We start from the raw sequence: 17,423 nt of genomic DNA on the forward strand, positions 1-17,423 counted from the left end.
AAATTATTTACAAAGTAAACAATTGCACATTATAGAATATACAGGGAATAGCTGATATACATATTGGAGTATAGGCAATTACACAATGGATAGAATGGATAATGGATACAAGAAGAATTTAGAGGGGGAAAAGGGAGGAAGTTTTAGGAGGGGTTAGTGAGGTGATAAGAGAAAGATTATGAGAAAATGATGGGAGAATTAAGGTGGAGAAAGAGGGATGGAGAACAGGTTGGACAGAGGAATTAGATTAGAGTGGGTCTCCGAGAATGTGACAAAGTAATTTGTTAGGTTTCCTGAGGAAGTGAGAGAGGTACAGATGTGAAAATGAGAATGTACGAGTGATGTCAAAATCAGCCAAGGGGTGTACATGTGCAGCGCCAGCTGTGAGCTAAGTGAGTCTTGAGAAGTTGTTTGACCTTGCAGGGGTTTGTAGCGGTTAGGCTGTGCTGAGGGATGATATTCCAAGCCCTGGAGATACAGTTGGAAAAGAGTGAATCCCCAAAACTGTTATTTGATTTTGTGACTTTTAATAGGAACTTGTCAGAATATCTCAGGATTCTATTATTGGAGTAGGGTTGCAGAAGATTTTGAAGTGCTGGACACTTATCAGGTTAGTATATCACGGTATGGGTGGTCATGAGTTGGGTGAAGGATAAGAGATTGGGTAGTTCTAACCAGTTAAACTGGCAAAGATCAGCATAGTGGTGAGCTCTATGTAGTGAGTTAGTGGCTAATCTGGGAATCTTATTGTACCAGGCTTCAAACTTAGTTAGGTCTGTTTTCTTAAGGTTGGTGAAGATAGGAGAGGCGTAAAGTATAGTAGATAGTATGTGGGTCCCGGCAATAGATTGTCTGGCAGAGTTAGGACAGTATTGCTTGACTCTGTATAGGGAGCCAAGTTTTATATGAGCCCTTTTAATGAATAGTGCTGTGTTTATCAAATTTCAAGCTATTACCAATAGTGACTTCAAGCAGTTTTGTGTGAGATACAGGATACGTTTTGGTATTTTTTGACGAGTAGATGAGATAGGAGGATAGGTAGTCAGGTGATTTGTTATTGGAAAAAAGCATTAGTTAAGTTTTATTGGGATTGAGAATTAGTTGATAGCCAGACAGCCAAGATTCTACTACTGAGAAGGATTGCTGGGTTATTTCTTGGAGTTATCGGAGGGAAGGTGTGGCAAAGAAGAGAGTGGAGTCACCTGCATATTGTGTGATAGTGGCCAGGTGGGTAGCAGTGTAGAGTTTGTTGGTGAAGATAGTGAAGAAGAGTGGACCTAGGATTGAACCCTGTGGAATGTCTACTGTGACGGGTAACAGGGAGGAGAGATCAAATTGCCATTTGACAGCTTGTTGTCAGTCAGATACTCAGTTGTGAAACTGTGAGAGGACCATTTGGCTTAGGTTTAGGGATGAGAGTTCATTGATGAGCTTTTGGTGGGAAATGGTGTCAAATGCCTTGGACATATCTAGGACGATGGAGGATACTAGTTGTCCTTTATTTGTGAATTGATTAATTGTGTTGGTGAAACTTATAAGCACAGTTGTGGTACTATGACTAGGTAAGAAGCTGTGTTGAGAATTGGTTAGTAGGTTATTGCATAATAGGTAATTCATAGTTTGTAAGTGTATACATTTTTCTAGAATTTTAGATAGTGGTGATAATAGTGCCATTGGCCTGTAGTTACAAAATTCCGTTGAGGTTCCGCCTTTATGTAGTGGGGTGATGTAGGATATTTTCCAGAGCTTGGGCACGTATTATTCTGTGATGGATCGGTTGATCAAAATACAGACAGAGTAAGAGATAGCACTGGCTGCTAGTTTTAGATATCTGGCAGGTAATTTATCAGCAGTGAGAGATGTGGGTTTATTTTCTTGAGCATTTTTTATGGTGCTGATTTGGACAGGCTTGAAGGAGAAAGCACTGGTAGTTTCTTCAGTTTCTATAGGTATGGATAGGAGAGCATTGCTGTTATTTTTGGCTAATGATAATATGGAGTTGATGAAATATGTATTGAACTGGATAGCTATGCTGTCTGTAGTATTTGTGGTGGTAGGGGTTGGAGCTGAGGATTGTCCAGGTTGTAGTAGTTGTTTTATAGATGCCCAGAATTATTTAGGATTATTTTGGTGTTTTTGTTGGAAACCAGTATAATATGTTTTTTTATAAATCTTGATCTATTTTTTGGCTTTATTTCTTAGTTACTGGTAGTAATCTAGGGTGGCTTGGTTTTTGTTGGCCTGATACTGTGCAAACTAAATGCAAATGGGCTGTCTTGGGCTTACATCCTATGTGATGGTTCCAGAACCAGTGGCTGTACACTGGGGGGAGGGTCATATGAGGCAGTGATGGACTGCAGAGCTTGGGAAGCACAATGCTTGTTGTAGTGTTCTGTCTACTGTTTGTACACTGGTTGGAATTGTTTTAACCAAAGGGTGTATCATGGAAGGGAAATGGAAGGCAGGCTGGTTAATCAGAGAATGACTCTCAATTACAGCTAATGGGGAGCCGCTGCCTGTAAATTTATATTGTAGCTGTTACATCCTGAGAGATTAGATTCCTGACCTTTGGATCTAGAGAGAGGGTTGTAAAGAGAGGTATCCAGGAAACAGATGTGAATAATGAAGTCAACCTGGAAGATGTTCCTGAAAACTGGAATAGGGATAGGAGCTGTTGTCCTACAAAAGAGAAATTATGGAATTATTTCTGTCTGTCTGTATGATAAAGAATGTTGAAGGAAAACAACTGCTATCTGTACATACTGTTTTGTTGACTGAAAAGAGGCCACACTAAATCTGAGCTGTAAAAATAATAGAAGCACACTTACTGAAACAAACTGGCAGAGTACCATGGCTGTGTTTTTTTTTTTATTCTTTTGGTTATTCCCAGTAATTATGTCAAGAAAAGTAATGCTGTGTTTTCTGTGTAAATAAACTTCAGTTTAGAACTGAGGAGCAGGTTCCAGAGAATGCTTTTCTTTACTACAGGCACATAATGTTGCTGCATTATATGAAATGACACATATAATTTGTTTTTATGCTATTACCAGGTTAGCTAACTGTACAGTGTAAGTGGATGGGAAGGAACTGAAGTGGCTACCAGACTCTGACAGCATGGTCAGACTTAGGGAGCCATATGTCTGTAGACATAAAGCAAATGACAATTAAAGATGGAAACAGTATGTGTTCATGGAGAAAGGAAAGAGTATCCTATAACACATTTACAAATGCAAATGCTGTTGGGTAAAGTACTCTATTCTGTAGCTTTTGTATGTTATTAAACACATTATACCATGTCTGGCCTACACTTCCCTCAGTCCAAAGCACTATGGAAATTATAGGGGTATGGAGCTAGATAATTTCTGCTCTGAATATATCCTAAAAAAAATCATTGGGAGAGGAGCAGCAGAAAGAGTTTGGCACACTGTTTAAAATATACAGTCCTGAAAAGAGAGTTAAGTGTAGAAAGTTCAAAATGAAGTAAAATCTGGCTTTATCTGGAAGAGATAGAAGAACCTGTGTTTTATCCGAAACTAGTTACTGGGTCTTACCAGAAACTCCCCAATTATTAAAGCAGTGAAAAACTTAGTGTAAAAACCCAAAGGAACAACCCATTGTGCATGATACGGAATCTTGTCAGAAGATTCCAGTCATTAAAGTAGTGAAGGATGTCTGTGTACAGACAGAGAGGGAAAATCCCTTGGCGATAAACTCACTAAAAGAAGAAGAAAAGGAATCAGAAGATGGTCCAAGTTTTCCCACTATAATGTCAAAAGCAAAAGGTCTAGTTAGAAACAGGCACATCAGCAGCATATATTTAAAGCAACAGAAACAAATGCAGTAAAATGAAATGAAATGATTAAACCAAAAGCAGAGGAAAGTCACTAGCATGAATGTCATTCTTTTTGTAGAGGATGAAATAGGAGAAGAAGCATCTATACTTGTATTTGTAGGTGAAGAGGTTATAAGGTCTAGACTTGCAGACTTCTAATTATTTCATAGTTTATTATAGCAATAACCAACACCTGGGTGTGGGTAATGCTGGGTTTACCCACAGTTGGCGTGGTTTGGTCATGAGGGCGAAGCCCGAGTGGCCAAACAAAGCCAACCGTGGGTAAATCCAGCATTACCCACACCCAGAAGTGGGTTATTGCTATTATAATACATTATTTAAGAAAAAATAATTACTTTTCTTAAATAATGGCATTGTATAATGCCTCCTTGCTGCCCTTCCGCAGCTGTCTGGTATTCTGTGGCAGTTTTGATGTACTGCGCATGCATGCCTACACAGTACATCAGAGTTGTGGGCAAAAGCAACTGAGAAAGCAAGATCTCCGTTGCTTTTACAAACGTTCGCTATGTTAAATGGGTTTAACATAGCGAGACAGCTTTAAAAAAAGCAACAGAGAATCTCCGTTGCTTATTTTAAAGCTGTCTCGCTATGTTAAACTCATTTAACATAGTGAGACCGTTTTGAAAAAAGCAACGGAGAAAGCAAGATCTCCGTTGCTTTTTACAAACTGTTTTGCTATGTTAAATGGGTTTAACATAGCGAGACAGCTTTAAAAAAGCAATGGAGAATGTTCGTTGCTTATTTTAAAACTGTCTCGCTATGTTAAACCCATTTAACATAGCGAGACCAGGATCTCCGTTGCTTTTACAAACTGTCTCGCTATGTTAAACTCGTTTAACATAGCGAGACAGTGTTGCTGTAAGAGTTATAGTAATGGAAAAAGTCTGGGCGATCGGACCTTTTTCCATTACTATAACTTGGATTTACAACGTGCACGCTGACCAATCAGCGTGCACGTTTTTGAATATTAATGGGGAGGTCATTGTATAATGGGACAGTTTAAGCTCACTATTGTTATTATGCATGTCTCTGTGCAATCATTGTCTATTTTTGTCTATTTTGTTACTTAATCTATCTAATTGTGGAGCTTTTCTCCCCGGGCCTCCACTGAAAATGGACCTGGTCCAGTTGGATTAACCCAGTTAACAAATGTAAAATAAATTAAATAAATAAATACACAAATATACTTTACTTTGTGCCAGAGTAGTAATCAAAGTCTCCATGATTTAATAAATTTACAAACAAGCAATGAAAATTTTAAGAAATAACAGAGGAAGAATGATATATTAAGCAGAACCAGAGAATATAGCCAGAACAGAAGGGGAAACAGTTGAGCAGATTGGCCTCTTCACATTTCCATATTTTGAAATGAAGAATGATTTACTGTGCAAGTTAGCAAAGACTAGGACAAAGTAGAAATGTTATTTCGAAAACATTTTAGAACATGTGTAATGAAACTGATGCAAAGCTGTATTTTGTCAGCTAGATTTTATTAGCTTGGTGTAATGAAAGAGACTGAGAACTTCTGTGCAGCTTGCCTAGTATGCAGGGGTGGCTCGTGCTATTGGACTGCAGGACTGCAACCCCCCCACCCAGAAAATAAAACAAACTTAAAGAAAAAAAGAAAAATGGAAAAAAACGAAAAAATGAAATAAAAACAAATGCAAGTTATCCCAGACTTCTACACATGCATGATCAGTATTCCCAGAACTCCACACATGCACACAGGAATCTGGACTGCTATAAAGAGATCCCAGAAGTCTATGCAATTACAACTGCATAGACTGGAAGGGGATCGGACTGCAACATCTGCAGGCTGGAGCCTGTTCTCACAGGGACAAGGACTTTGATGTTGTCTCGCAGGGCTTTTGGGGACATACGTGAGCTGCAGGAAGGGACTTTGAATTAACAAAGCAAGTTGAGTAGAAGCTCTGTGTGTGTGTGTAATGCCTCGGTGACTAGAGAGAACTCAGGAAATATACCTGGTGGTGGCTAGACTCAAACCATGTACCTTGGGTGTAGGTAGCAATAGCTTGAATGCCTTACCCACCATCACTTGTAAAATATTTGCTTCATATTTCTGTTCTGTTCCTCATAGAATCTGTGGTTTTCCTGGAACATAATGACAGGCATTTGAATTTCAGACTTCATATTCTTCAGAAAGTACATGGTAACACAAAACCTTTTATTCTAGCAATTTTCTGTTTATAAGATCAATATTTGAAATGTGTCCCTATTTTTAGGGCTCTGTTCCCGCATTGTTGGCTTTGTCCAGGTTTTTTGTGCTAACAGGTTGAGAGCTATGGTGAGAACTGAATTCACTGAATATGTTTGGGGCTGTATTCCCCCATTATTGGCTTTGTCTAGGTGTTTTTGTGCTAACAAATTGAGAGCTATGGTGAGCACTGAATTCACTAAACAATAGCCATTTAAGTTTCATTCTACCCACCTTTCAAAAAACAGCTGATCTGGCATAGTAGTATGTTGTTCTGACTGTAGTGCATAGGGTCCTGAGTTCAAGTCTTGGCAATGAAACATGTGTTGATAACACAGCATTTTATTCCAGCAACTTTCCAAGATTATACAAGCAATGTTTAAAATGTGTCCCTAGTTTTTGGGCTTTTGCCCCCCCCCCAATAAATTTAGGCTTTTTCCAGATTTCTTGTGCTTCAAAGTTGAGAGATACAGTTGACTGTCGAGTGGATTTTACAAGGAGCTGTGAGCTTGAAGAGACATTCAGTGGTGCTTATGGTGAGTCTGCTTGAATTGTTAATAGCACAACAGGTAGTGTACTTGCTTTTGATGTAGAAGGCTGTGGGTTCTACTCCCACAGTATATAGATGCATTGCTGATACTGTACTTTTAAAGGGGGTAGATGATGCAGTCCTGAGACTGTCCTTGGCGGAGATACCTAGTAATGATGAACCTGTTATCAGTTTGCCATCCATTCCCTATTGCAATATTACCAGCTTATCATTTTTTATGTAACATAGGCAATTTATTCTTCAAGGCGAACAGGCACTTTATTTGTAGATGAAACAATGAAATATAAATTTGTGTGCTAGCAGCAACCTCTTCATTAGTTACAGATCTCTTTAATGTAGAATTATTTATATGACTTTTACTTCTGCAGAGATTGTGCATATTTACTGATACTGGTGGACTGTAGAATTTTGAGTAGACTTTTATGATAGAAATGTTCTGAACTGGGCAGTTTTGTCATTATTGGTGCATGCATTTTGTTTCATTGTTTACTGGAAAAATGTTCCAAACAATAAATTTAAAATGCCTTCTAACAACTGCACTGTATTATACAAGGAATATAATTTAATACAATCAGGAAGGTGTATCAAAGAACACATGTATGTTTCCTGTGCAAGGGGCCTATGATTTGAAAATAGCCCAAAGTTCATCTTTATCTGCCACTGGCCAGATTATTTTCTTTGAATGTGGGTTTCAATGCTGTTTCAATGAATGTGAGTTTCAAGGGCAGAGAAGTTTTAATGCTAAGTCTATTTTCATTGTGAGACTGCATTGCTTTGTTTAGCAGATAGCTATTAGTGTTTGTGCTGTAAAATGCAAAATAAAAATTTAAATGAAATCCAAATCATTGTAGAAGTAGAGCAGTATGCACATTAGAGTGTTTATGATAAATGGGGTGAAATAGCCAAGTAATGGGACATTGGAATAGTTGCAGGGGGAAGGCCCCATTTCACCATGATTTTGTAAGGGGGGAAGAGCGGCAAACTCAGACAGCCCCGGCTGAACTATACCTCTCAACTGTCCAGATTTTTGCAGAATGAATACATTTTTGCTTCTTATTTTTGGTTTGTTCCTCATAACATTTGTGGTTTTCTGGAAAATCATTTAGGAATGAAGTCACTAAATAATGACAGACATTGAGTTTCAGACTTCATACCCTTCAGAAAAATGCATGCAAGACCTGTTATTCTGTTAACTATCTAAGTTTATACAAGAGCAATTTTTAGCACTGTTTGTATGTTCCCCCAATATATTTTGCCTTGTCCAAATTTCCTGAGTTAAGAAGTATGCGCAAATAAATCGCTTTACAGAATTAGGTATATCCAAACCTCTCAACTGTCCCCGATTTTGGCTCAAAATGTTGCTCTCCCCCTAATAATCCCTCCGCAACATGGCAAATTTGGAAGAAAATGTGGAGTGTGTACAATTAATAAATAATTGTAATGATCAGAGTTATAAAACTAATGTCTTTCGGCTTTTTCCGGTTAGGGGTCGTTACAGCGGAACATCGGTCCTCTAATGATTGGCATGGATTTTTATGGTACCGAGGTGCCAGCCCAATGCCCAATGATCAGAGTTATAGATTACTTTTAATATCAGAAATGAATGTAGATTCTCTTATTTTGTCAGCTGCTCAAGTTGACAGTACTAATATTAAAAATGTGTCCCTTATTTGACAGGTTCCCAGCTGTACTGCGTGGCTACTTTATATTTTTGCATCACATTTTTGGTCCGTTTTTCATAAAATTGTGGTTTTCTGGCAAATTAGTGGCAAATCATTAAAGATTTAAGTTAGAAAATAATGGTAGACATTTGAGTTTCAGATTTCATACCCTTCAGAAAATTCATACTAATGCAAGACCTACTATTCTATTATCTTTCTAAGTTTATAAGAGCAATATATAAAAATTGTCTTTATTTTTGGGCCTTTGTCCCACTTCTATTAATGGCTTTGTCCAGATTTCTTGCTCTGAGGTTGAGAGGTATGACAAATGTGTCAGGGCCATCACCGCCAGCCAGAGACATTTCAAATTGTGACATACTTGTTGTACCCCAGTCCCCATGTAATAACTCTGGATGTGTCTAAGCAAGGCAAGGAGCAGTTAAGCAGTGTAAGTATGCAGAGTATTCCCCCATCCAAGGTAGACACAAATACTACAGTGGCTTTTCATCTGTCCTTGATTATGCAGAATGTTCTGGTTTTCTGTCATATTTTATACTGTTGATTTATGCTTCTTCTTATTCAGAAAATTCATGTTGTTGCAGTGCCTGTTGTTCTGTGTTTAAGTAGCAATGCTTTAATAACCATCAAGTAAGCTTGTCTGAGACTGTAATATGGAAGTAAGCTTTAATAAGTATACTGTTAAAGAATTACCAACATAGACAGTCTTTGTGTTATTGCCATGCAGAGAATATTTACATCACTAGTGTATAAGCCTTGGGTATTGAAATGCATATGACAGTATTTGTAATAAAGGACAGAACCGCAGTATTTTCAAAAGCTCATTACATTTGTTGGAGACTTGCAGTCATCTTTGCAGGTTTTACCTGTAAACTAAACAAAATGCCAATCTATCATGTGTGGTCCATAACCTGTGCAGTAATCCTTTAAGCAATGTATCTTGAGCTTGTTTTTTGTTTGCTGTTCATTTTTTTTTACTTTGATCATGTTTTATCCATGAAACAAGTAGATAGTTGTTGTCAGGCAGCAGGTCTTTTTTGGATAAGAAACATTTTTACAAGTGGGGGTATCACAGAGATTGCTACTTTCAGCATGTTACTTGGTAGTTTGATAAAGCTGAATATAAATTATAATTAGAATTGCAGTGCAATGAGAAGTGGTTTGAGTTGAGTGCTGCTTGTTTTTTTATATTTGATTTTGACTGACATTCCAGTAATGTATTTAAAAAGCAATTTATGTTTTCATGCCTCACAACCTTTTTGTTTCCATCTAGATATTAAGTAAGCTGTCATGTAGCCAAGGCATTAAATATTTTTTTTCTTCTACACTTCATTTTGTCTTGATTTGACTCTCATAATGATGGTTTGGCACCCAGGGCAGCATATTTAATTAAAGTCCCAGTTTTTGCAGTTTTTAGCATAGCTCCACCCCTTTCTAGTTGACCACACCCCATCTCATTGGCCACACCTATTCAACAGTCTCCTGCAGCCCCCCCCTTTGATTTGAAGCCACCACTGCTACTATGTGAAAAGATAGCACCAAATCCAGGGATCTAAGTCCACTGATACATATGCTTATTGAAATTTCATTAATGAACATTGTCTTGTAGGTGTTTTAGTAAAATCTAGTAATGGCTGCAAAGACATTTAATGGTTATTGATATGTCCTAGGCTTCAAGAAGCATCACCTCTGTGAAAAGCCAATGCTAAGTCAATACTAAGAGAGCTCGTGTTCAGTAACCATAAAGCTTGTATCTCCATGTTAGGGCTTCCCAAAGAAATACTCACAGACCAGGGAATACTATTTTTGTCTTGAGTAATGTACATCCTTTGCCAGTGTTTTACAGTAAAACCCTCAAACCAGTGGGATAGTAGAGCAAAATAATTGCTGTAAACTTCAGCAGGGTTTACCCATTTCATTTACTATATGGCAGACATCTTTGAGACTTGCTGGACATAGCAAAAGAGATGCGGGAGTAGAAGAAAATCCCATTGAAAAATGTGGCAGCACTCTTTACTATTCCGTAAGTAAGCTTAAAAACTGTTATGCCAGTAGATAAAGACCAAATTCAAAGCTCCAACTTACATAAAGTCGGAAGCTAGCAGACTTGAACAGTGATATCTGCTAGCCAGTCTCCAAATTCTTGCTACCCCAAAAAAAAAAAAGAATAACATTTAACTAATTAAAATGAAAAAAAAAATAAGCAAGTGTATCTAACCGGCATGCCTCACACAACACCTGCACTCGTGGTCAATCATGTCATCACACCTAGCTGTGTGATGATGTGATCCTGTGGGCAGCTATAGTCAGAAGTAATCCAGCAGCACTGAAATAGGTGGCATAATACAGAAAAAAAAAATGACACCAAAGTCCCAAGACGAACACCCCAGAAAAAATAGTAAGTAATGAGTAATGTGATAATTGCTCAAATATTTGAATTGTTCGAGTGCTCATTCTGTGACACTGCATTTTATCTCTATTAGAGTCCATTGTTTACTATGAGTGCTTTAAGCAGGCGGCAGAAGCCAAGACCAGAAGACTTCTGTATCCCAAACATCAGCCCTTCATGCCCTTCATGGGCATAAGCATGAAGGTAGCTGAAGAACTTTTATACACTTCTTATTTTTCACATAAAATTGTTTTCTATGAAAATAAGACATAAACAACCACTGCACACCTACATCTGTTCCTTTAAGGCAGAAACATAATGCAGGTTCAGCATTCCATTTTGCACGTTTTACATGATCTTTAAGGAACATATACAAAGGGCACAAGAGATGTGACAAACATAAATAAACATAAAATAACAGGAATGCCGAACTCAGAGAGGTTAAAACAGGGGACAAAATGTTCCCTCTTCTGGAAATAAATTCCTAGCAAGATTTCAATGACTCTTTGAGGTGGTACAGAAATGAATGAAGTGAACTACAAAACAGAAAGCTAAGCTGAAAAGACAAGACCAAAACAGAACTAAAAAGAGAAAACCAGAGCAGATCTATTACATAAATGTATTAAAAGCTTGGAGGGAAGATGAAGCTTCTGTAGTCAGTCTGGGAGCTGGCATAGATGCTAGTTTTCTGGTATCACGGAATCTATCCCTGCTATTTATATTGATCAAATACTGTCTAAAGACCAGAAGCAAGAAGTAGAAGAGTTTTTATTGCTGGTATAACAGATTTAATACGGCTTCATACTGGTACTGCGCTGGGGAAAAGGTAAGCCAAAAACTATGTACAATACCAGACTCCCAAAGCAAAGCAATAAATGAATAAATAAAGAACATGCTTAAAATAGGCATTATTAAGATGTATGAAAGTGAGTGTAACAGCCCAGTTGTGCTTGTCCTTAAGCCAGATGGTTCCATATGATTTTGTAATGATGTACAAAAACTGAATACCATATTTAAATTTGGCACTTATCTAATGCCCAGAGTGGCTATGCTCATAGACAGGGTAGGTAATTAAGGCGCAGCAAGGTTTTGGATCATCCTAAATTCAACCAAGGAATAATGACAAATTACCCTCACCATTGATGCCAAAGAGAAGACAGAATCCTCCCCAATAGTCTTTTTTACTATACTGTCTTACCCCTTGGCCATTTTTCAAATGCACATGGATAAAGTTCTGTAACCTCACACCAGCTGCTAAATTGTGTATCTTAATGAAGTGTAGTAATTTATTCAGAAGCTCAGGACTCGTATTTGCTCAAATGGCCAGTTATGCTGGACTTATGACAAGCAGGACTTACAGTTAATTCTGCCAAAGGTAAGTTTTGTGTGACAGAAGCAAGATACTTAGGGAATACGATTGAGAAAGGGGTAAATACACCCACAAATAGACAAAATGGAATCTGTTAGGAACTGGCTTATACCCAGTACCACTCCACAAGTGAAAGCATTCTTAGTACTAGCAGGCTACTTTAGAAAATGTGAACTTAATTTTGCTACTATAACCAGTCCTCTGACAGACCTTACTGAAGGCAGGCAGCCCATCTATATAATGTAGGCCATTGCAGTAGATGAGGATTTTAACCAACAGAAAGCTATCTTATGTTCAAAGACAGTCTTGCTTGCCTTTGACTTTACTAAACCCTTTGTTGTGTGCATCAGTACAGTAAAGTAGAGTTAGGAGCCGTGTCATTGCAGGAAGTATGCGGTAAGGAATACCAAGTCTGCTACCTCAGTAGAAAACAAAGTAAGAATGAAAAAAGATACTCTGTCATAGAGTGAAAGTGTCTCACTATTAAATGGGCACTAACTTTATTGCAGAATTACTTAGTGGGACATAGCTTCAGTTTAGTTACTGACCAGGCACCCTTGCAGTGGTTGTACAAGCAGCAGGGTATAAATTCCAAACGGTGTATGTGGTCTTTGTTACTGCAGCCATTTCATTTCACCATCAGGCAATGGCTTGATAACACCTACATGAATGTGGATGGGTTACCCAGTCCTATACCCATCGTATATCAGTATAGAATCAAGAGTTCTATGCTGGAAATGGAGAGAGGGATGTCATCATGGCTGTTTTGTGGAATGGTAACTGCTTCTTTTATAGGAGTGGTGTGTGTGTGTGTGTGTGTGTGTGTGTGTGTGTGTGTGTGTGTGTGTGTGTGTGTGTGTGTGTGTGTGTGTGTGTGTGTGTGTGTATATATATATATATATATATATATATATATATATATATATATATATATATATATGTATATATATATATATCTTGCACGATAGACTTGATGGCTAAATGTATGTATAGTACAGCACTGAAAAGCTAGAATACCATAGTCTAATGTGAATCACCTGTGAAGGGCAGAGAAAGCCACAATGTCAGAAGTGTTTGCCTCTTACACGGAGGGCTTTTGAGGAAGTGTGGAGACTGTTGGTGGACACTGACAAAAAAAGTGGTGTGGAAAATATCAGGAGTGAATATGGATGCCCTGTGGATCTACTCAAGGAATACCTGGAGCCTAACTATGAATTTATTCAAAGAATACCAGGTTCAGGAGCCATACTGTGGATGCAGGCTAGCCTTAGACAGGTTGGACCAATTGGATGCAGTAGGGTCCTGCACTTAAGGGCTGGACTTGCCAGAACCATAGCTAAAAAAACAAGTCTTCACTTTGAAGAAGAAAAGGTTCTTCTGCTTAAGTTTGTAGCCTGCTGTTTGCAGATACTGTAACAAGCATCTTGCTACAGTTAATCTACCACATACTTCAGCACTTCCATCGCTCCAAATACAATACTGGCAATTGTTAAGATACTGGCATTTCATTAACAAATGGCCAGATTTAAAAATACCTGCACTACCTAGCTCTCAAGTGTCCAGATTTTCACAGAATGTCCAGATTTTTGCCTCATATTTTTGATATAGTCCTCATACAATTTATGGTTTCCTGGCAAATCACTGAAGATTGAAATCATTAAATAATGACATACATTTGAGTTTAAGACTTCATACCCTTCATAAAATTCATACTAACCCAAATCATGTTATTCAAGCAACTTTTTTAAGTTTATAAGAGCAATATTTAAAATGTGTCCCTATTTTTCAGCCTTTATCTCCCCATTATTTTAGACGTTGTCCAGAGTTCTTGTGCTAAGAAGCTGAGAGCTATGATATACTATATTCCATACCTCTTAACTGTTCAGAAATTCAGAGAGATGTTTTCCTCATATTTTGGTCCATTCCTCATAAAATGTATTGTTTCTGTTATATCATTGAGAACTGAAATGACAGGCATTTCTGTTTCAGAGTTCATAGGTTCAGGTTCATATATTATTTATAGCTCTGCCCTCTAAGGTTTATAAGCCTAGCCCAAATTATTGTGGCTTATGCCACCCCTTATATGAAAAAATACTGTGCCCATATCTGTCATGAAATGCATGCTGATATAAAATCCTGCTATTCTAGCACCCTTCTTAGCACTATTAAGATCTGTCCCAGATTTGGGGCATTTGGCTCTATTATTTTTGGCTTTATCCAGTATTCTTCCACTACCAACTGCAAACCCTTACAGTCTTAGGAGCATGGGGGAAAAAAGGTCTTCACCTTGACGGCCATGGGGAAAAATGCAGCCAGTCAATAATGCCAAACTTTACAGTTTCATACTTCCTGCAGTCCAGATTAAGAAAATGTAGTTGATGCAAAGCCTGTTATTCTAGTAACTTTTTAAGTGAATTAGACAAATGTTTTAATGTCCCTGATTCTGAACATTTTCCCCCATTATTTTTGCATTTATCTGAAATTCTCAAGTAAAGAAGCTGAAAAGTATGGTTGTGCCTTGGGGGTCCCCAAACAGAAGTTTAGCTAGGGGAGCCTTCAATGGGCAGCTGCCTTGGGTGCAAGGTGTTAGGGGGCACAATCAGTTGGTAGTGCAGTGGAGTATTAAGTTCTGTACAGAAATGAAGTCTGATATTGCTTGCAGTATGTGGTATAAGTTGTAGTTACTATAGCAACTGGTTTGCCAAAGTTTTTGATTTTTAAAGTAGAAAACTTGTGAGAAATCGTGCAGTGATACAAATTGGGCCCTGCAGTTGCTAATGCTGTGTGGATGGATTTGTAGACTGTAAAACAGCTTGGCAAGAGCTGCAATATTAAGTCTATGAATTGTAAGAAATATTATGTTTTACTGGCAGACTTAAAGTGGACTAACAAACACAGAACTGAACTATAAGTAACTAGAAGTACATTAAGCAAAAGTTTGCTTGTTTTTATTTAAGCTGAAAATGAACTTTGTTTTAACTACTTTTTTGTTAATGAACTGCACTGAAGATGAAGAAACTGTCACCAGTATATTGCATTTGCTAATCTGTACCTATCGATCTATATCTATCTATGTGTGTGTGTGTGTGTCTGAGTGTGTATACATGAGTGCGTGCGTACATCTATGTGTGTGTCTATATATACATATACTTTTATATATATATATATATATATATATATATATATATATATATATATATATGTATCTGTAGCTATCTATCCATCTATCAATCTATAGATATATCTGTCTATATATGAGTTTACTGATTTTCATCAAGGACCCAAACACTGATGTTCACCATGTCAACCAGAAAATGTCAACATTGCAAATGTTGCCAAGCAACTATGTGTTTGCTGAGAAACAACCCCAGCACATACAAAAAAAAAATAAAAAATAAACCTCCACACCCCCTGGTAATTATATAAACTAATTCCAAATTTTTACAGTATCAGGGAAAGGCCATATTCCCCCTAAACTGAATATAGTGCAATCTCGCATACATATCGACCATCTGTTTAATCAACCAAATCTTGAGTACTAAACAGATGTCAGCCAACTGTCCTGTTGTCAATAATCAGCACTCCACACACACACACACACACACACACACACACACACACACACACATATATATATATATATATATATATATATATATATATATATATATATATATATATATATACATACATACATACACAATATGGTTGCAGTCTGAAACAACAAATGCTTTTTTGGGCTGAGAATAACAATGAAAGTTCCTATGAGTGAAAACTGTTTTCAATGGAGTTTTTGCCAGCAGCTTTCTCTATAGGGTTGTAGTGCCCTTACCCCACTGTTGTATGATCTCTAAGTTGGTGCCAGGGAGGCATGTCCCCATGGAAAAAAATGAGTTTTATTTTTTGTTGTTTTCAATCATTTAGATGTGATCTCAAAGGATCATTCTTTGGTTGTTTGGTAATGTGAGTGTTTGATGTTTGATGACAGACTCACATCTACACATAATATGCATATATATATATATATATGTGTGTGTGTGTGTGTGTGTGTGTGTGTGTGTGTGTGTGTGTGTGTGTGTGTGTGTGTGTGTGTGTGTGTGTGTGTGTGTGTGTGTGTGTGTGTGTGTGTGTGTGTGTGTGTTTCTGTGTATGTGCTCTTACTGAGAATGGAAGATCATAACAGATGCACCAGTGTGCATTTTTGGAGTCATGAGTTGGATCCAGTGCAGTTACATCTAATGATAATACCTAGTATCAGCCAAGAATTATTTGTTTCTGAGCCAATCATAAGTATTTCATTAGCTCATTTCATAATATATATGTTGCTGTATGTACCACACCTTGTAGCAAAGTAGTTTTGCATAGCAACTTCATAGCAGATGGTAAGACAAAGAAGGAGTTTCTTATCTTTATGTCTTTCCATATAAATAAGAGCTAATGAACTGAAACAATTGTCCTAAAAAGAGAGTAGCAGTGTTTAAGAGCTAGTTTCTGTGTCCTTTCAATGCATTGTTTACTTACCTTGCCATTACTGGAGATATTGGCAATGGGGTCAAAGCCAGGCAGGTGACTACAGGTTGCCCTCTGGTCATCTAGTCGTCGACTCTGAGCAACAGCGACCATTTCCATCAAGTTCTCCATATCAGGAGGGGGGCCTTCAGCTGCTAAAACATAACAACACTTGTTAGGATATACTTCTTTTAAATACTCAGACCACGTTTGCCTAAAGCTTTACAATAAATAACCATTCCACTGTTTTGGCAAGGTCCTTTGGAGGACTTAAAAAGAAACCTCTACCTGAGGCCCCAGATTAACAGGCCTAGATATACAGGCATTGCAGGGCCTGTAATGGAATATGATTGAGTTTCACTTACCAAGAAATCGCACAATAAAATGAATAGTAAAATTAGAAACCAGTCCTTTGATAAATGGTCTGCATAACATATTTAACCTGTTATTTATTTCACAAAGAGAGAGCTGCAATAGAGATGTTTCACAATAGATGAAAAGAGTAGGCCTGTAGTAACTGTGCAGACAAGCAGTGGCTAGTTATGAGCATGCTGTTTAGCTTGCAGCCCTTCAGGTTGTTTTCTTGCCACTGCACAGTAACTGATACTGATGAGAGATAATCGACAAGTCACATGGGGGGGCTGCATGTTTAAATTTCAAGGACCATAACTGCAATACTTGGAGTGGTGAAATTACAAATTCTAGTGGGTGGAATATATGTTAAGTCTAAGGCTGCAGTACCTTGGGGTCATAGGTAAGCGTCAGGAGAGTGGGGGCACAGCCTGTTCACACTGGAAATGTTTAGGGGGCAAGGCCTACCCACAAATATGCTTTAATGGTTAACACTGAATTTCAAAAT

The 17,423-nt window shown here is 37.8% G+C and overlaps 1 protein-coding gene across 1 annotated transcript in view; it reads right to left on the reverse strand.

Moving 5' to 3' along the window:
* The window catches only part of LOC122810962 (G-protein-signaling modulator 2-like), a 140,068-nt gene extending 123,355 nt beyond the window's left edge, over nt 1-16,713 (reverse strand). The window contains exon 1 of the mRNA XM_044082490.1: nt 16,577-16,713. Coding sequence (XP_043938425.1) covers nt 16,577-16,696 — 120 coding nt within the window. The 5' untranslated portion in view covers nt 16,697-16,713. The remainder of the gene's footprint in view (nt 1-16,576) is intronic.
* Nucleotides 16,714-17,423: the final 710 nt, after the last annotated feature.

Source organism: Protopterus annectens, chromosome 9.part0 (genome assembly GCF_019279795.1).
Source record: "Protopterus annectens isolate FY-2018-M chromosome 9.part0, PAN1.0, whole genome shotgun sequence".
NCBI lineage: Eukaryota > Metazoa > Chordata > Ceratodontiformes > Protopteridae > Protopterus > Protopterus annectens.